This window comes from Cryptomeria japonica, chromosome 11, assembly GCF_030272615.1.
Source record: "Cryptomeria japonica chromosome 11, Sugi_1.0, whole genome shotgun sequence".
NCBI lineage: Eukaryota > Viridiplantae > Streptophyta > Pinopsida > Cupressales > Cupressaceae > Cryptomeria > Cryptomeria japonica.
In genome coordinates, this window is record NC_081415.1 from 400,955,493 (window position 1) to 400,977,135 (window position 21,643).

Sequence of the window (21,643 nt, forward strand, 5' to 3'; positions counted from 1 at the left end):
GGAGGAAAAGAATCCAAGGAATAGGCTTCTTCTTTCTTAGGAATAAGAGCTAAGAAAGTAGAATTGATGGACTTGAGCATTTGTTTATTTTGCTGCCATTCTTTGACCACTTCTAATAAATCAAACTTCAAAATCTCCTAGAAAACCTGAACGAATTCTATAGAGAAGCCATCAAGTCCAAGAGCTTTGCCCTTCTTAGTCTGGAACACAACTTTTTCTAGCTCTTCCAAGAAAATCATCTCCAAAAGAGACTTATTCATCTCTTCAAAGACCAAGGAGGGAATGCAGCGCAGAATAAGTATATCCTCTGCACAAGCCTAGGGACCTTGATTAGAGAATAAAGAAGAGAAGTGTCTTATTACTTCCCTTGAAATACAAAACATTTCCACACCTCTATTGTTTCATAGAATAATAGAAGAAAGAAGTATTCTTGTCACCTTCTTAAAGCCGATCTATCTTGGATTTCTGTTTCCAAAATATCTCCTCTCTGAGTTCCCATTTAGCTAATTCTTTTTGGCAATTTGGAGGAATTGATTATGTGTTGATTGATGTCAACACTAGCTTCTTTGGTTTTTTACCGAGTTCCGGTAGAGTGGTTGGACTTTGATGATGATTAGGAGATTTGTCTCCGGTATATTCCGATTGTTGGAATTGGTTTGGTTCGGTCATTCATGTTATTCTGATGTGTGTCACATTCAGTTGGTTCGAAATTTGGTGATCCGGAAGCTATCATATGTTCTAGTAAGCCTTTTGGTTATCAGTAAGGGTTCTACCAGCAGAGCTTTATTGAAGATCTTTTGATGGATTCGATAAGTGGTGTTGGTGCGGCTTCTAGAAGGTTTTTAGGATGTTGATGGTTATCGTGTTTGTGTTCCAGTTGATTGGTGGTATTTCATTTGGTTTATGGCAACCTATTTTAGGCCCGGTCTTATTCTGTTAGGTTATGGACCGGTTTATGTAACGTGTTGGTGGATGATCCCGATTGTTACTGGTTGGATTTATTGTTTGGTTAATGTTGTTTCGGTCTTAGGCCAACTTAGATTATCATTGGTTTGCGGGTTTATGTAATGGATTTATTGTATTATCTTTTAGGTGGCCGACCTAATTGTTTAGGTTCCGGGTTGGTATAAATATGATGTAAGATCTCTTTGTAGACCGTGGTCTGGAATTATGGTTATGGGATTATCTGTGTGCGATTAAAGTTGTAATCATATGCAGAGGTTTTGGTTGATCATAGGTGATCGAATTGGGTTTGTGTAAGAGGTTTAAGACCTCAGACATTGAGCTTAACCGGAAGTGTACTCAGGCATAGGAGATGCTATTCTTGGAGTTCATTCTTATTTCCGGATTGTAGTCTGGATTTTGTTTGTAGTCAGTGAGGCTCCTTTTGTGATGAGCAGTGCGCTCTAGGTTGTTGGCCTTCCTGCATGTGCAGGCCTCTTATTGTAATCACATACTTACTGCAGAAGTATCATCTGATTGTGGGTAGGCTTCCCACCATGTTTTTTCCCTTTACTGAGTTTTCCACGTACAAATCTTGATGTTATGTGTTGTGGATCCGTGGTATTTGGTTTATGATTTATGTTTGTGCTTACTTGATATATCTGCTATTCCGGTATTTGGTTTATGCATTCTATAAAAGGTTTTGTGTGCTTAAAGTTTCATAATCTATTAACAACTGATTCACCCCCCCTCTTAGTTGTTCACTGGTTATCCTAACAATTCTTTGGATCAGGAAATTTGCTTCTTCAAAAGCCCTTAAGTCATACCCTCATCCCTAATTTGTGAAGTAATTTTCTCAAGCTGATTTTGAAGAGCCCATTTTGTTTGAAAATACTGCCAAAAGAAAATTTGTTCCACCTCTTAAGCTTGCATTTAACAAATTAGAGCTTTCTGACAAAAGAATACATTGTTTTCCCAAAAGTAGGGTTCCCTTCCACTCACCAAATCTTTACAACATTAAACAAATCTGAATCTTGAAGCCATGAGTTGAAACTTGAAGGGAGGATGTTTTACAAGATTAAACAAATCTGAATCTTGGAGGATTTTTTGGGAGAGAATTTGATAAAATAGTGGTCAGAATCCATCCAACTCAAAATATCTGAAAATGAAGCTCATCCAACACCAATCTAGTGATCAAAAACTAGGAACCTATCTAGTCTATTTGAAATAGAGTGAGCTCCACACCTATCAACCCAGGTGAAAGTACCATTTTTGGGCACCACATCTACTAGATTGAGGATGGAAATATTCTCTCTTAAGAGAGCAGAAGAAGGTCCAAGACGATCATTCCCAAACTCGCCGCGAGTTGTGTGAGTTATCCGAGTCGCTGAGCCGAGCAAACCTCGCCGAGTTTTTATGACTCGGCCCGAGTCATGGAATATGATATATAATTTCATATATATATAATTGTAAAAGTATATATTTTCAAGATTTTGCCAAGTCATTGCCGAGTTGTAGCCGAGTCACGAGTCGAGTTGGCCTTGCCGAGTCCGAGTCTGGGAACTTTGGATCAATGCGTCCTTTTTTCTCATCTAGATTTACTATTGTATTATCCCTTGCCAGAAATTATGGGAAAGAAGGCATAACGGAACGGATAAATCTAACATGGGCCTAGAGTAAGACTTTACGTAGAAGTTTTTAAGGCGCATTGACGTTAACTCAAGTCAAAGCAAGAGATCACCATCGAAATTGAATTCCTGCTCCCCAAACATGAATATAGGGTGATTTTACGAGGGTTCCAAAAACAGGCTACCCCCCAACATTACCAAGTGCTCCCATACATAGACAATGACCACCTTGCTAAATTTTGGATGAAATACAAGCCATCTTCCACTTGTAACTTTGATTTTTGAATGAAAACAATATTAGGTTGATATTCAAGAATAAGATCACGAGAAACTTTTTGTTGAGGGATGCTATTCAAACCCCTAGCATTCCAAGATAATACAATCATTTAAAAGGGCTAGAGAAATGAGTGTCAATTGTTTTATGATAGCCACTTCTATGAATGACTCCCTGATCAATCTAACCCTATTTTGATGATTTTTCCTATCTACTTGGCTACCTTATCAGGACCCCCTTTCTTAATGCTTCTTTGTTGAAGTCCTAGCAAGAGGGCAACTTTCTTTTCCCATCTCCTCATTTGTTCTTGTATCTTTAATAGTATTTGATAATGCATTGACTTTCTTTGTTTCCTTATGCATACGATCTAAGGGAGACGAGGCCTTCTCAACTGCATGTGCATCCAAGGTTTCTTGAGGCCTGACATCTGTTTCAAGATGATCTGAAACAAAATTCTTACCATTAAAGTTGGGGCTTGCAAATCGAGAGGGGAAATTGAATCAGAAGGCATTAAGTTGCTACCTAAATTAGGCTCATGCAAATCTTGGTTGGTCTCAGTGATATCCTGATCCACTGCATCTGTATCCTCAAAAGTTTCCAAACCATTAAATTTGCTATTTGAAATCCCCTTAGAAAGATCCTTTTTTCAGATGCAAGTTCAATCTTCCCTTATTGTGAGATCACATGGGAATAAAGGCATTTGAATAGGCTGATCAGCAATAATTGGAGCTTTCCCTTTTCCATTTCTGTTTGCCATCATCCTAGAAGCATCTTGGTTGGGAAGAGGAGCTTCAAAAACTTGTTTTGGTTAATTTCTTTGAAGGTGCCCATAATCATGACATAGGTGACATCTGAAAGGAAGGGCTTCATAATCCACTTGTTTAATCCATTTCATGTTTCTGAAGCAAATTTCCAATGAATCCGGTAGTCGATTGTTGAGATCAATCTCCACACCAATATGAGCATATGTAGTTACTTTCCTCTTTAGAGTTTGATGGGAAGGGCCTAGGGGTTTCTTGAGAAAAACTGCAATTGAATAAAGAATATCAGCTCTCCAAAACTCCATGGGCAGTCTAAGGAGATGAACCTAATGGGAATCCAGGAGGGAAGCTCCTCCATTGTATCAAATCCAACATGCCATGGCTTGATGAACAGCCCAACTTGATTATGGAAATATGGCCCTCCTTCAAAAGCCTTATGCTTGTCTGCCATGCGAGTGAAAATTATAAAAAGGAACCATTCACAGCCAAAACAAACCCCAAATTACCTTCAAGTTGCCATGCATTGTAGACCCTATTTTCCAAGAACAAAAGAGTAGCATGAAATCCCATGAACCTTGCAAATAAAAGCATGTTCAGCTAAATATAACATGTCCTTTGCTTCAATTCTGGGTTTATTAATGACAATGGTTCTTTCGACACCAAGATGATAATCTTTAGAGGCAATCATCATTAGTTCATAAAGTGTCTACCTAACTATTGTATCAAGATTCGCATTATGATGTGATTTTGTACTCCGTTTATAGTATATACTCAAATAAATCAAATTTAATGGAAAACACCTTTTTACTCATTTATGGACTGATTGAGTACATTTTGTCATTGAATTTTGCAAAAAAGGTGTCTTTTAAGAAATTTAAGCAATTTTTGAAGTTGTCGAGTCTTTCTTGAGTTGCAAATTTTGGGTCTGCTGAGTTTTTGCCAATTCCGAGTCTGCCAACTATGTTATGAACTACACACTCGACATTCATTAGGAGGAACTACACATAAAATGACTTAATCAAGAAAACGCTTATCAATACCAAATTTCAACTTGCATTGTTTGGTGATAGACAATTCTATTCATGTTTTTATCCAACCCAAGTTAAATGGATTAGGATGTTGATACATTTTAAATCCAAGTTTATGTTCTAAGTCTTTGGAAACCAAATTAGCTTGAGAACGACTTTCAAAGAGAGTATCCACCTTTGTCTTCTTCACCTAAATCTTGTTGTGTTCATCTTTTTCTTGCTTTTCTGTGGTGCTTGAGCAAACTTTTTTGGTGGAGATATGTACAAATATTTTTGATAGTCGCACTAGAGCTAAATTCCATCTCTTGGCCTGCAAAAGAAGTCATAATCTTCTTTTTTGTTCTTTATGGGATTGTCCTTCCATAGAACTCTAGGTGAGGGTTCTGACATATTTCATCTGTATGATCATCCATGTCACAATGCACAATTTTTTTTGTCAAAGTTGTTGGTAGCAATACCCAAAACTTATTTTTCCTCCTACTTTTACCTTTTGCCTTTGAGCTACCTTGCTGTCCTTGTGTCTTTGAAGAAGAGGATGGGTTCGTTTCTTTGTCAATTTCAATATAATGAGCATGAAAGTATGCTTCATCTTTGTCACTAGGTTTTAAAAGCAACATGGGTCTCCTTGGATGGCTATGAAGACCACCTCTGTGTTTCATAAGGATATAATCTTCTTGCACATCCTTATCCATTTAGGTAGCTCACCTATTGAAATCACCAGTGGAGTTTTGCACTCTCTGTCTTTGATGTTGCTTGTAATATTGCCACTGAATGGACCTCTTTTCTTGACGAGAAATTGGATAGGAGTGTGTTTTGATCAGCTTTTTAAATTCTATCCAGAACGATTAGATGTTATATTTTGCAAGCCAAAGAAAAATGTATAGTTTTCAAACTATGTAAGAGTATGTTTTACTATTCTTAATGTAGTAAAGAAAATTTCTTCTGTTATTCTCTAATATGCTGCATATTGAAATGGACTTCTTTATCTACCTATCCTCTATAAAGAGGTGTCTTTATCTTTACCTCAGGTTTGAAAAAGAGGGGTTTTAGGAAGACCTTGTGCACCACAGGGCTTCTCTTTCTCATGTGAAGACAGTTATCCATTAACTTTGGATTCCTCAAGTGATGTCCCTGTTTTCTCCACGAGTTTCACATAGCTTTCTAGCTTTCCCACAGACCTTGAAATGCTTGCACATCTTATTCTATCTTGAGAAATCTTTCCTCATCCCTAAGAGGTGTTGCATAATTGTGTGTTTTTTTTTTTGAATAAAAGTGGAGAACCACTAAATTTTATTAATATTTATAATCTTTACAACCTGGTTCAAAGAGCACCGGTAGCAAAGAACCAGGCAAAGAAAACCTCCGGTCTTGCTCATAAATAGTATAGCCAGATAAGAACAAGGATCGAAGAGAAATATCCAACCAACCCTAGAAGGATTCCCCAAAAACCATATTGGGCGACAAAAAACCCATCCCCCCCAGAGTATATGAGGACAAAAACTCTTTGAGTGAGAGAATAGAACATCAAGAATGCAGAAACCAAGAACTGGTACTTTCCAACGAAGGAGAGAGAGGGTGGATAATGTCATCATTCTGCACTGCCGGAGCCACAACCTGAAGAGGCATAACTGAAGTTGGAGAAGACATAACCGCATTCAATGAATCCAGGAGATAGTGAATACCTGAAAACACATTAACAACCGCTGCCAAGATATCTGGTGATACATGATCTAAAAAAGCTACAAGAGCAAACATAGTATCATCATAAAGATTAGAAATCAAACCTCTTCTTATAACTGAAAGAAGTTCACCGTGCCAGCCAAAAGATTGTAATTGAGAACAAGATAGGAAACCACCATAAGGAAAAACACCAAACTCAAAATGATAGAGAGACAAAGCATTATCCATATCAGTAGTAGAATAAATAAAGGGATGAATGTATGCATCCAATTGCGCCCTAACCATAGAAGAATCCAAGAGCATGTCCATATAGATAGTAATAAAGCGAGATGCAACCTCAGCAAGAAAACTATCTGCATTTTCCACCAACCATCGTCTGCCCACCACTTAATTGTGTGTTTTGCTTCTCATTCATCTTGTTGAATCTTTTGATTCTCTCTTGTTGCAAAGCAGTAATCTAAATTCCCACTTTAATTAGCTGTTCTAGTTGTGCATAAACCTGTAAACTGATCACACAAACATTATCACATAAAATCTAAGAAAATTCTGCCCTGATATCAATCTGATTCATAATTAGGGTGGGTAATCTACACCTTGATTTCTTTCACATGAACCCTTTGCATCCTTAATGAAACTTGATTGCAGAAGATGTTGTTCCTAATGTGTAAAAAAGAAAAAACATTCCCAACTTTTGAATCTTAAAATATAGAATAAGGTATTCAACTGTGGAAATGCAAGCAAAGAGTATTATAAGAATGGGACAACTAGCAACTTTACATGGAGAAACTCAAATTGAGGGAAACTCCATAACCCTCCTCAAGCCAATGTTTTAATACTTGCGGCAATCATTTCTTGCCCAAACTAGGTTTACAAGGACTTATTCTTGCACACAACAGGAATGCCCTACCTGTTGACGTGTATATTGTACACAATCATACATAGAATAAAATACCCAAGGGTACCTTATCCTCTCTTGAATAAAGTCTCTGATTGCTGAAGATGTCGCAAGAAAGGATCAATCAGGGTGACTCCAATGTTCTTTTATGTAGGGTCTCTACGTGTGGATAAGCACCAGTGGTCGTTGTGAATGCTGTTTCATCAAGGGGCCTTACGTCCTCCAAGCCGTAGGAACAAGATTTCTCTAAACTAACAAGTTCTCAAAAAAGATCAAAGGGTAGAGTTTGCAAGGGATAAATTCTAATCTAATCCTAAGAATGACCCAATGTTGGCTAGACTTGGCAAGATTCTACCAATTTCAATATTGCCATGAAATAACAACCCAACTGAAATTGATGCGATCTTCTAAGGTAACAAATGATTTTTTCAATTCATCAAGGATCATGGACACTACCTCAAAGGCACATATCCAAAGCTCAATGACGATTGAAGGTTTAAACAATTCAAGTCTCTTCAGTTGACCACACAAGGTGTTCCTACAATCAGTAAGAAGCTAGTGGTTTGGAACGTGAATCTTCACCAAAATCAAGCCCAACACTTAGTCCTTCAAACTTAAATACTACTTCGACTGAGAATGATTCAAGAAAACAAACAACCATGAAGATAGCCACAAGAATTGCAATAAACACCATAACTTCAATATTTTATTGATCTCAAAGCCAAAATAGACAACAATTGTTTGAAATTCTTTCTTCAAACTCAATCTTGCTACAAAATAACTTTCTTCTCTCCAAAAGCTCTAATCTTCTAACTATTTCTTATTGCTCACTATTTCTAATTTCAAAATGAAAATGAATGAGGGTATATATAGCATCCTCAATTACAATGAATGGCCCAGATCAAAAGAAGATCAACGGCTGAGATTCTGACACCTAAACCCTAATTAGGGTTTTATTACAAAAGTTCCCTTTTTATTGCACAATATTAAATGCATAGCCAAAATATTTAATTTGGCACAAAAATCTAGGAAACATAGACCAATGATAATTAAGGTGCCATGTCATCTATAACAACCTCTCTTCTAGAACCTTATTCCCTTTCCAATGCTCCTTTTTAGCATATGCAATGAATCTGGACACGATTCCCTCAATCTCAGCAATAGGAATCTCGGGAAGATTCCTCATTCGTTCCTCCAAGTGAATAATCTGATCAAAGGCCTTGAGAAGAGCTGCGTCCCATTCAGGTTCGAGTTCCTTGATTTTCTCAATTAGGAGCATAGTAGCAAACATTTGATCTCTTTGCTCATCTGTAATAACATTCTCATCTTTGCAAAAGATGACCTTGACCCTTTCTTCCAACTCTTGAAGATCCACATCTGTCTCAACTTTGATCCTTCTGCCAAGAATAGTACATAAAACCCCAAACACCTTGTCCTGGATTGGATGGATGACCTCCTCCACTTGATTGCATTTGGTGCTGGTGTCCTCGAAAAGAACTTCCTTCATCTGGAGTAAAGTAGACCACTGGAGTAAATTATGAGATCCTCCATCCATTATCTTTTCTTGTGCTAAGGTCTTCCTTGGTGTTTGCCTGATTACTTGAAGAACAGGAATGATAACATCTTTAGTATGAGCAAAGGCGGCTACTATTATCATTAGGTTGTGGATGATCTCAAGGACCTGGATAGCCCGATGAATGGTCTGCATCATTCTTGTTGCAAACTCAACAACAACTGTATGGGATTTGTCAATCCAAGAGCTCATAAGCTGGACCAAGCTCTTAACTCTCTCTGCCTCACCAACTGATTCAAGGGGAAGTGCTTGCACAGGAGATACTGCTGGATCCTGACGTCCCAAAGGCTGACTGAGGTGGCTAAAGTAGCCTCTCCAAGCACCGACCTCTTTCTCAAGTTTTCTATTCTTTTCCATTTCTCCTCTAAGCTTGTCCTTAAGCGCCTCAAATGAATCAGTTGCCTCATCCAATGCCTGCTCAGTGGTGAGTGGACCAAGCTCAACGGTTTCTACATCATATTCTTCTGCAAGGATTTCACCCTCGTACTTGTCCACTGCCGGTGTAGCTATCTGCAACTTCCTGGACCCTGTCTCATCTCGGATCATCTTGGACATTTTGGTGGCCTTCTTCTTTTCTGTTACTCCCTGAGAATTTCCGACAAGGCTATCTAAATCAATCACATTATCTTCGTCTTCGATCACAATCACCCTTGTTAGTCTCTCCTTCAACCAATCTGGAATGGCGGACCTTGTCTCTCTAACTTGTATTTCTTTAGGTAGTGGCTCTTCTTTCCGGAGAGGAGATGTCGCTTCATCGTCATTCTGGTCTTCATGTAGCTCATTGACCTGGGGAGATTGACTTGATGAACGTTGAGATGCCTGTCCTCCTTCATGTTTATCATTCTGAACCATTGATTCCATAGATTCCTCCACTTCAAGTGTCCTCTTCTCCTGTCGAGAAGATGTGCCGGATGAGCGATCTCGATTGGCTTCTTGCTTCTTCTTGGAAGATTCTCTTTTCTCAGGTCTTTCCTTCCTCTTCGCACCTCTAGGATGAGGATTGCCTTCACTTACGCTTCTGGGGTGAGGATTGCCTTCGCTTGTGCTTCTAGGATGAGGATGACCCTCACTTGCGCTTGCTCCTCTTTCTGCCGATCTTTCCTCCAAAGTAAAAGTCATAGATATGTTCTGCTCTCTCAACTTTTGATGTTGCACATCAACCCATCTGTGAGTACAGGACAAAACTGGGGCCATCAAAGCTTTTAAGTCCACAACCTCAGGTTCATTCCAATCTATCTTTACTGCCTTGTCCTCTCTATCATAGGATGACTGGAGGTGCCTGCCACTGTCCTGAGCTTGATCGGCCACTCTGTAAACTTTGCATTTCCTGATGAAATCCAAAGGCAATCTGGAATGCATCTTTCTTTTCACTTCTAAATCATCTGAGAGATTCATCCAAAAGTCCTCTACCTGACATTCATGCTTGTATTTTCTACCAACTGTCTCTTCTATATACCCATAAGGATCAAAATTCTCCCTCAATGAAAAGAATGAAAATGAATATAAGGCCAACTCCCTTTCTGCATCATCTAAAGCTGGAACATTAGGACATACCTCAACTGAATTCCCTAGTATGATAGGTACAGGAATTCCATTTCCATGCCTGTGTCTGAATGCCTTCGCATAAGCTGCCAACTGCCTAGTCACCTCAAGTAGTACTATCCTGTTTGTCGGATATCTTGGCAACATATATGGAGGTGAAGGACACCCATGAACTCTAATATATGTAAACTTTTGGAATTGGATAAACCAAGCATCATACCTCTTTACAAGTTCTTGTGCCTCCTGAGATAGCCGATTATGAATCCCGCCTTGCAGTGTCCTGGTGATTTTCATTGTGAAAGTATCATTGACTGACTTGTAATTACTCCCAGGTGGATGATGCAAATGAACATAAGAGTCACAAACTCTGACTTCTCCAGGTCCTCTTCCAATCGCTCCTCTGTGAGGTAGTCCTGCATATTCAAAACTCCTGATCAAGGCATACATGATGTACGAGCTCATGTGGAAGGATTTAGTAGCCTTCAGTCTTCTCAACTGTACGTCCAAGCAATGGCTAATAATTCTAGCCCAATGAATTGTTCCTTTTCCTTGAACTATCACTTGGATGAAGAAGAACATCCACTTCTCAAAATAGAAGGCTTGAGGAGCCCCTGTAACTCGATTGAGTAAGGTTATCAAATCTCTGTACTCCTCCTGGAAGTCGATCCTATGTGGTGTGTTGGGAATCTTGCTCAGGCGAGGACGACTTTTGAGTAACCAATTCTTGTTGATGATGCTCAAGCAAGTGTCTGGATCATCTTCGTACATGGATCTTGCTCCTTCCAAGCTTTTGTAAATCATATCTTGATGCTCTGGCAGATGGAGAGCTTCACTGATTGCCTCATCTGAAAGATAAGCCAAAGTGTTTCCTTCCTTGGACACGATCGATCTTGACTGTGGGTCATAATGGCGGGCACACTCGATCATCAGCTCATGGCACTGGATTGCTGGAGGAAAGCCGGCCGCCTTGATAATGCCACTTTCAATTATTCTCCTTGCGACAGGTGATGGCTTTCCAATGTAAGGGACCTCTCGAAACTTCTTCACACTGAAGTTTCCCAAGTTGGTATCTCCAATGTTGCTCCATTTTGATACGATCTTGGTCTCCATTTCTTCATTCCTTTGATCTTCCTTCATAAGGGCTGGACGACTGGTGGATGCTCCTGCCTTTGGAGTCGCCATCTTGACACCTACACAACATTTCATAATGAGCAATATACCTTGGAATGTAGAAATATAGATTGGATTTAAGCTTTAAATTTAGGAAACTTCATGATAAATCTTTGAATTATCATTTCCTAAATATGATTATGCAATTGGAAATTCAAAATTTCAAAATTTAAACAAGGGAGATCTTGCCATACCTCTCTTTGAGAACTAGCTCTAAAAAACGATGCAAAAATTAAGAAATTTGCTAGGCAAAATGAAGATCGAAGTCTTCTAGCAAAGGCGCCTCCTTCATCAACTTCACCACTCTTTGGGTCTTCAACGCCTTGAGGGAAACTCGCTCCACCTCTAACAAAATGCGCACTCCTTCTTGGTTCGAAATTCGCACCTCTCCTTGGATCAAAATTCGCACTTCTCCTTGGATGAGGTTTCGCTCCTTATATTGCTTCTCCAAATCGCATTTAAACAATGATTGAATGATGGATTAAAATGCCTCAAAGTACCTTTCTTATATAGGCGCTCATGCATTGCAATTCCCATAGGTCGACTTGGAAAAAAAAACCTAAAAATAAACAAAAATTAAATAAAGAGGAGGCCGACCTTTATTAAAATCTTAAAATAATACCCCAAGCGCACTCTTTTCATTTAATTTTAATAATAATTAATTTAAATGCCTTTGCAATTTAAAATTTCGATTTTTTAAAAGGCTAAATTAATTATTAAATGCCTTGTGCGAACTCATTAAATGCCCATTTTAATTAAAAAATATTCCAAAATGCGATTAATGCGATTCAAAAAATTTGGCGTCTAAGCATGGGAGGAATAAGGGACATCTATCAACATCGCTCTAGTCCCTGGAAGAGGGACAGGAGCGCCCATGCATTTTGGTCCTCCATCCTTCATTTTTTACGTTTGAAACTTCATCCTTGACGTTCAAAATGGCCTTTTCGTTGGAACTTTAAGTTCAATTCATGTGATCTTTGGAAGGGGCGAACCTTGGAACATTTTCGCCCTGGTCCCTTGGAGAGGGACAGGAGCGATTTTCTACTTTTGCCCTTGATCTTTATCTTCTAAATCGCCAATTCATGTTGCAGGGCAATCAATGATCTTCCTCGTTTGTTCTATGCATGCCTAACTCGTTTCTCCAATACCAAATGAGCTCTTCCAAGGATATTTGCCCTGGTCCTCCAGTGAAGGACAGGAGCGATTTTGTATTTGTGCTTCAGTTAGTCAATTTTTAGGGTTGGTTCCTTGTTCATCGCCCTTCGAAAGACATTTTTGACTTTGTACAACCTTGCTTTGGCGTGGCTTTGGAAGGGAATGATTGTTTTTATGAAAATCGCCTTGGTCCTTGAGTGAAGGACAAGAGCGCCATTTAGTTCTTGGTACAAACCCTTGAACGTGTCAACTTCCAATTGCCTTCAAGGCGAAAAACGTCATTGCTTACTCCATCCTGAATGTTTGAAACGAAAGTGGCATTTTAAAATTAGGCATACTTGAATATTTCGCTCTGGTCCCTTGGTGAGGGACAGGAGCGCCTTGGCCATTATTCGTCCAGTTTTGTGGTCTTTGCAACTTTGTTTTCCCTTGAAGCTTTTCAAATATCATCTTCATCATGTGCCTTGGCCTGGATTCGACCAAATTTGGAGGGAAAGGCTTGATGATGTGTTCTTCGCCCTGGTCCCTTGGAGAGGGACAGGAGCGCCTTAGCCATTATAGGCTTCACTTGTGTTTTGCAATCTTTCAAAATTATCTTCAATGGAGCGATTATGCCTTCCTTTACTCCTTTCAAACGAAAAACTTGCTTTTCCTTTGCCAAAAACTTGTCTTGAGGGAAAATCGCTCTGGTCCCTGGGAGAGGGACAGGAGCTACCTTTGAAATTCGCCTTGGTCCCTGAGAGAGGGACAGGAGCGCCTTAGCCAATTTGGATCGATTTTTCTCCATTGTGGTCCATTCAAGTTATATTCAACGAATAAAACACACTTTCCTTGTCCTTCTCAAATCGCGAAATCATTTAAATCTTGCAAGGATAGGGCAAACTTGGAATTCAAGCTCCGGTCCTTCAGTGAGGGACAGGAGCGATTTTTGTCATCTTAGCATATTTCCTTGCTTGTTGTTTACTCAAATTATATTCAATGGACAAGACATGCCCTCCTTGATCTCTTCCAATCATAAAATTGTCTTGATCCTGCAAGAACAGTGCAACTTTGAAAAACAAGCTCTGGTCCTTCAGTGAGGGACAGGAGCGATTTTGGTCCTCAAGGTCAAATCTTCATAATTATCATCTCAAATTTCCTTTGCTGGGGAAGATACCATCATTTCGCAAGTTATGAACAAAAGTCCAAATCCAAAAAATGTCCAAGAAGGTGTGTTTGAGGAAAATCGCTCTGGTCCCTGGGTGAGGGACAGGAGTGAACTTGTCTTGTTAGGCCCAAAGTTCAATCTTTCGTTGTCAACGACGAAGTCTGGATACTCCTTTATGCTCATTTCATCCTTCATTGCGTCCTTGATGCTTCAGTTCGATCAACCAAGGCCCAAAATGACCTAAGAAAACCATTTCGCCCTGGTCCTTCAGTGAAGGACAGGAGCGATTTGGTCTTAACCTTTAAAAACTTGTCATTTTGAGTCTTCAAAATCTTCAAAATCTTCAATTCACGTTCGATCATATCCCCTGGCGATCCTGCACAAAACAATTAAAACAAGTCAATAACCAAGATGCATAAAACATCACTTTCGCCCTGGTCCCTGAGAGAGGGACAGGAGCGATTTTGCCCTTATAAGCCAAAATATCAAAATTTTAGGTCTTCAAATCACTTCATCATGCAGGGTTAGATCGTCTTCAAGTCCAGGAATCGGTTACCTTGCTTCCAAAATTTTGGTTAGAGTTTGCCCAGACAAAATGTATACATACTCAACTTCCTAACAGACTCAGGCTATTTCAAAATTGCAATCTCAGTTAGGATGCTTAATAATCTTTCAAAATTAGACTGGACTCGGCTTGAAAATATCAAAAGGCAACTCCTGAGGCTTAACCCTAGTCCAGATGACTTACTCACTTACTCAAAATCCTAAAAGCAGAGAGAAGAACAGGGAAAACAAAAGCAAAAAAGAGGCGATGTGTGAAATGGTCACAACACTACCCCATGCAGCTTTCTAATGCTCTCATACACTCTCTAAACTTCTACTACACTCAAAGACTCACAGGCTGCCAGCAACAGTCCTTTACAACCATTTTTCTTAAACAGCATTTAAGAATTTCCTCTACATAATGATCTCTCTTGGAGATTTTACAATAAAAGAGTTACAACTGCATTGAAGAAGGAAGTTCAAATGTCATAGCAACTGAAGGAACCCCTTGGACATGTTTTGGAGCTCTTAGAGCTGGCAGATTGCCTTTTTTCTATCTGCAATGTGTTTTTGACTGTGGTTGAACTTCCTCCACTTGTCTAGTTTTTGATAGTTATTGTTTTGACCAGTGTAGAACTAGTTGACATAAGAGACCTTTGGTTGAACCCCATCAGATCTGTCTTTCTCTGTCATGTCCAGTTCCACTGTGTGGTCTGGTTCTTTGTTTACTTTTTCCTCCACATTCTTCAATCATCAGCTTCGCATCTCAACTTGGGTGTCATTTTCTCAAGATCGGGTTTTCATATGTTGCTAAACATAAGGCTTTCATGAAAACATAATTAGATAAGCCTTTTGATTAATTTTATTGGTTTAATTTCAGAACAAGAAGTCCTTTGTAATCGATTTCTACAGTTGTAAAAAAAGGTAAGAGCCAAGGAAGATGTGCATCTATGCCACTAATAATTGGAAAAATACTAGTACTTAAAAATTAGTTTAAATGCTTAATGGGGGTAATTGATAAAGTCTCAAGGTGTAAACTACCCTTTTGGGTTCTGCCAAAGAGTGATTCCTACAAAATGAATTTTGTTGGAGCAGCTAGAGGAAATCCAAGATAGGCTGGTGGTGGTGCGGTGTTCTGATCTTGAACCAACCAATTTGTTAAAGATGCTTATTTCTTTTTAGGTACCAGATTGAACAATTATATTCTAGAAGGTTTCAAATTAGCTGTTTTGTCTGGGTCTAAAAATTTGAAGTGGAAGGGTAAGAACCTATAACAGGACTGGAGATTAAATATTATCTTAGATGAAGCTTGGCTTTCCTCCAGTCATTTTGATAAAGTTGTGTTTAGTCATTGCTTTCAGGAATGCAACATGGTTGCTGATAGTCTCGCAAATGCAGGGGTTGATCAATTTCCTTTCTCCACCAAGCCTAGTGATGATTTGGATGAATGGAATTCGGTGCAATCAAATGTCTTTGTTTAACTTTGGATATCTTTCCCTTATCTTTGTGTGAGCAGAAATAATCATAGCTTTGGATGGGAATTGACTTTACTTGAAAAGTCAATATGTGAAAGTGACTATTCCTGCATTTTTTCTTTGCTTGGGTACATGTTGCATCCTTTGCTTATGTCCATATTTATATCTACAGCATTGCTTCCTCCCTATCCAGCATTTTTGTTTTTATCTTGTATTGTGGGCTCCTCTGTGCAAGGTCTGTAGATTTTAGCTTGTTCAATTTGCTCTAGGTGACATGAAAAGGGGTTTTTGACTTTTCATGTATCAGTTCGGTTTCTTATTGCCACTTCAGAAAAATGCTTAGCATAAGAAGCATTTTGACTTTGCATTTTGTGAAAGAAGTGCTGGGTGAAGAGGGACTTGCCAATTCAGGGGCTGCCCAAACAAGGGCATCTATTGCTGAGGATTTATGCATAAACTGGAATCTTGTGTTTTGGATTTGGTGGCAAGGGAATGGATTCTCAGTAAAATTCTCCCTTGTGATGCACTTGTTCTATTGGGTTATAATCTTTATGATGAATTCCCTGCCAGCTCTTTGTTGGGGGCCCACCTGCAACAGGATGTTGAACAGTTGCAAGGTGTATCGTGATTCCCATTGAGAAAGAATGCATGTTTGGCTTTGTAAAGCTAAGACTTGGCTCTATGTTGTGAAAAACTTATTTTGGTTACGAGGGAGGGGCATTTGCAAATTTTTAGTGTATACCACCTTCCTACCATAGTGAAGAGTAGGGTTTCTATGGAGCCAGGTGCTCTGGTGCCCCAAAAGGATGATGATGCTCCAGGTTTCTATAACCGAGTTGGTCTATCGTCACTACAGTTTGTGGGTATGAGTAGCTGTTTTGTTGTTTTGTTGGTTCCCTTTCTTGCAAGTTGGGTGGCTTGTTTTTGCAAATTTTGACTATTTTGGTCTCTACTGGTTTATCGAGCCGTTTATGTATGTATCTTTTCTTTTCTGGGAGAGGGCCCCTATGGATTTTGCATTTAATCTATCAAAAATGAAATATGGTTTAAATGAACAAATTGTAGTCAGAAAACACAGAAGTGTCATAAACATTAGGAAAATCAAGGATATGATATCCATTTATGAGGTTGCAATAGACAAAAAACTAATTTACATCTCCTTCACTATTCTTTTCTCGTTGAAAAATGTGGATAAAATCATTAAGACAAAAAATGAGTTGTTTCAAGTTTGTGTTGGCTTGAATTCTAGCTGTTTCTGCTGGTCTGGAAAAGTAGATAATTAAAAATTATTTGTATCATCTTGACTAAGATTCCAGCCAATACAGACTTCCAGATTGCTATAACAATATCCTGTAGTCAAGGAACATTAGACTGCTGTAATCAAATGCAATAAACTCATAAGTAGATTGTGATTAAGGGTTTTCTGGATCTATATATTGTGCATTGTTTGAGAGCATCATTCTGATACATGAAATTTAACTTCAAAGCAGATCATCATTTATGAACATAGCATTCCTCTGTGAACATCATATACATACGAAATTCAACATATTTTTCTATGGTTTCCTCATTTTTATTTATGACTTCCACAGGATCTTATTCACCGCCTCGAGCTTTCTGTCAAGCTGAGGAAGCATAAGGGATGTGTAAACACAGTTAGCTTCAATCCTTCTGGAGAGCTGCTTGTGTCAGGTTCTGACGATAGGGAAATTATAATTTGGGACTGGGCTACTGGTAATAAAAAACTTTCATTCAATTCCGGTCATACCAATAATGTTTTCCAGGCCAGAATAATGCCTTTTACAGATGATCATACTCTTGTAAGCTGTGCTGCTGATGGCCAGGTACACTCTTTATACTTTAGGATTCAATGTGCAATCTCTTTCCCACTATTTAAGAATTGTTAATACTAGTTGCTTTTTCCCAAGTATCTCTTTGGAAAATTAAGATTAAAGTGGCTGTTGGGGCACTGCTAATCAGTATTAATTAATTTTTTTCAAAGCTAATGCATTGGTAACATCAAGAAGTTCTAATGTATCTTTTTGGAAAATTAAGATTGACTGTTGGGGTACTGCTAATCAGTTCTAATTGGTTGTTTCCGAAGCTCATGCATGGGTAACATCAAGAAGCTATAATATGCATTGTAATTTGAGTATATGAACAATAATAATGACTTTTGATTATCATTTCTTATATAATCATTGGACTTCTGTCTAATCTGTTAAAATAAGCAGTAAACAATAATTGAAAACTACGACTCACCATTAAAACAGAAGTACATGATTGACTTGAAATCACAATACTTTTAATAAATGCCAATACCATAGTGATTGTAAAGACAAGTTCTGGAGTTACCTGATTCTTTCAGAACACCGAAGATGGGATGTTGTAGCTTTAATGCATTTTCTCAGTTTCTGAGCTGATAACACCAGTTTTTTTTCACAAAATAGTTGTTAGTAATGACACTGTTTCAGTTGGATATATTTTCAAGCATCAGTTTTTTCATAAATTATGTATTTGTTGGCCTTAATGATCATCTGGCGATGATTAATTTCTGGTCCATCTCTAAGGACTATTTCTATTTTGAATTCAATATGATTCTGTTTGCATTAGATAATCTTTCAGTTTCAATTGCTGCTTAAACTTGTTTTTCAGTTTTTTATTTTGGAGAGTTGCTTATTAGTTTCAGATATTTGTCACCTTTTTATAAATCAGGCATGAAAGTATCAATGCAGTTGTTTGTGTTCAGTCAGGGTTTATAAATTAAAATGATCTGCATGATTTGCAGAAGCTGCTCAAAGAGTGTGCATGAGCTTAACTTTTACAAATACAGTGCACTATATGGCAAGACCAGTATGGAAAAATGTTTTACTCTGGTAGTCCTTGTCATTCCACATCCTTCTCTACAGCTAAGATATTCACACAACCTTAGGTAATTTGCACATATTCTGGCCTTGTGGTGTAGCTTTTACCACATAATTGTAAAGGCTACTGCTTAAGCAACAATTATTTTAAGCATTTTAATAGTGAAGGTGTTTCTCTTGGTGGTTTCTGGTTTTGTACATGGCTGCACACTTCCTAGGGATTCTCCATTAATGACATCCTGTTAAAACTTTCACGAGGGTCATGTAAATCCTAGATTTCTTATAAAATTCACTTCAAAAGCCAGCTACCCGAGAGATAAGTGACCATAAGCACAGTTGTGATGCAATTTCTAGTGTGGATTGGGCAGGGTGATAACATTATTGACATATAAAATTTGGCAGTTAATTTTGACCAAGGACCAAAACATTTAAAGTATGTGCTGTAGTTATAAATTAAAATGATATCGTTCCAAATAAAAGAATATACTAATTATTTGAATGCACAAGTAGAATGAAGAATAAAACAATACATATTGATTAATTGATTCATAATAGAGTTCATCATTGGAACATTTCTATATGAAGTTTTAACTAAAATAATCAAGCTGCAGTGTTGAATGTATAAAATCATTATTACCTTATGTTATTCTTATTACCTGCAAATTATCTTGCTTGATATTGAAGCAGGACCTAATACAAAGAGAGTTGGAGTAGGATGAAAACTAAACTAAGATGTAAAATAGTCACCTGTTTTATTGCTTGAACTGCCAAAATACTGCTAATTCTTCTTGCTTCACTCATTTCAGAATCTAGTTTTGCATATGAAAGTTGAGACAATGAAATAGATGCAGATGAGGATAGGGGGACAAATTAATGACAGCTCTTCCTTGCAGCCATTTTCTTGAAACCATTCAACACATATAAATCCTTACAAAATTGTTGGGGGGATAAAACAGCAAATTCTGTCAAACTCAAAATTGTTACTGGCACATTTTGATTGCTGCCAAATAAAACATGATGCAGAGTGCACTATCGAACGTGGTTTTATTGCTGCAAACTGTTATGTTACAGGTGAAATGAACAGATTGCCAGAGACATTGTTGCTGAACAGAACCTAACACATCACTATTTCTACTTCTTCAAACAGATTGCTTCTAACAACTACAACACCCACTACCACAAAGACAAACTTGTTCGATGGTTCTTGGATCAGTTTCCATGCTTTAAACTGATTTCCTTTCTCTTTTATTTAAAAAAAGTTAAAAAGAATAAAAATAAATACTCCGTAGTAAAATGATTCTGAAAGTCAATCTAATGATGGAGTGTTAAGTGTTGGATATGACACTTTTCATCCCTTGCATCCCATTGACCACTTGTCTTCATTGGTAATTTCTGGAGTGTAACTACAGCAAAAATTTAGGTTTTCACTGATTTGTTTTTATTCTTTTCTATATCATCATTAATCTGTCACCAGCATCTTCATGATACACCTCTTTTTGAAGGGTTCAAACTCTCTGCTCAACCAAGTTTAAGGAAATAAATAAAACTCTGTTATTTTCCTCAGAAGAGTTCCTCTTTGAGATCATCACAAAACTACTGTGACTGGTTTTCTGGATAAACATATAACTGCTGCTAATGTCTTTCTATATCAGTTGTGTAATTGGAAGAGTTCCTCTTTGAGATCATCACAAAACTGCTGTGACCGGTTTTCTGCAGAAACATATAACTGCTGCAAATGTCTTTCTATATCAGTTGTGTAATTGCTACAAGCACCTTTTTATAATAGACATGAATTTTGTGTACATGATTTTCTTTAACAACTGCACAACTGCTGTAAATGTCTTTCTGTAGCAGCTGTATAATTGCTGCAGATGTCTGATTCGTGCTGACCTTCTGAGCCCTGACACTGGAAGAATCAACCTTCACTTTCTTTTTAGCTGAAAAGAGAGCACCCAAACTCTCAGGATGCTCACGCAATTTCACTAATATCTCCTTTTTTTTGATATCTTTGTTTCAATTCTGACATGCATTCTAACCAACGTGCATTTAATGTTGTCATCTTTCCTCTGACAATGTAAATACACTGCAATTTTGAAAATGAATTCTCAATGACACTCAGGCTGGCAAGATGCACAGTTCTGATACCACCGTAAGAACCTCAACAATTTCTTACCCAATTTTGCACCCTTTTTATCCAGTTATTCTCTTAAAAGGTTTTGTTTGATAGATTGAATATGCAGTTTCAAATTTAGATTCACCAAACTGGAAAAACATATACTTTCATGCATGTAAAATGCAAAGAAGATACATTCTGGACTGAGTCTAAATTCTGTCAGTTAGCTTGTATAAGAGCTTCATTAAATGTTCAGTAAACCATTAATGTATAAAGTTCAAGCTGCTCTCTTAATATCTGAAATACATAGGAAAGTCCTTTTCTCTCAATATCTGCTGTGGCAAAGTGAAAAAAATACCTCTGGCCTTTAAAATAGAAGATATCTGACACAAGGAATTCTGATGTGCACCTCTCAACAGGGAGATATAGAACAGTATATTCAGTATTTCATTACCGAGCATGTATTCTGTGAATGCTTCTGAATATATCTGCAGCCCGTCCAAACTCCCAGTGCACAGAAAGAAGAGGTTTTGAAATACATTTAAACAGCAATAAGGATGCTCCCTGAGAACTTGAAATGCTCCTTTCCAAGGTGGTAATAAAACATAAGAGCAATTACCATAAGAGTGCCCAGAATAAGATAGATGGCTACAAAACTCATTGGACTGTCAACCAAATGGGCATTGCAGAAATTAAAACCCTTGCTGTAACTTCCCTGAACATGTAAAGAACAGGTTATATACTTATCCTTGCATATAAGGATCTGACCTGACTCAGCAAGTTATGCTCAAGAAGAAAATGAAGAAATACAGAGACACTTGTCAGCATTCAACATGGATTGATAGCTGCCAAT

General features: G+C 38.0%; 1 protein-coding gene across 2 annotated transcripts in view; it reads left to right on the top strand.

The window, feature by feature from the left end:
• LOC131071585 (uncharacterized) overlaps positions 1-21,643 on the top strand; it is a 72,975-nt gene that overhangs the window by 33,209 nt on the left and 18,123 nt on the right. For both annotated transcript variants that reach the window (XM_058007487.2, XM_058007488.2), the window contains exon 2: positions 17,406-17,657. In XM_058007487.2, coding sequence (XP_057863470.1) covers positions 17,406-17,657 — 252 coding nt within the window. The remainder of the gene's footprint in view (positions 1-17,405; positions 17,658-21,643) is intronic.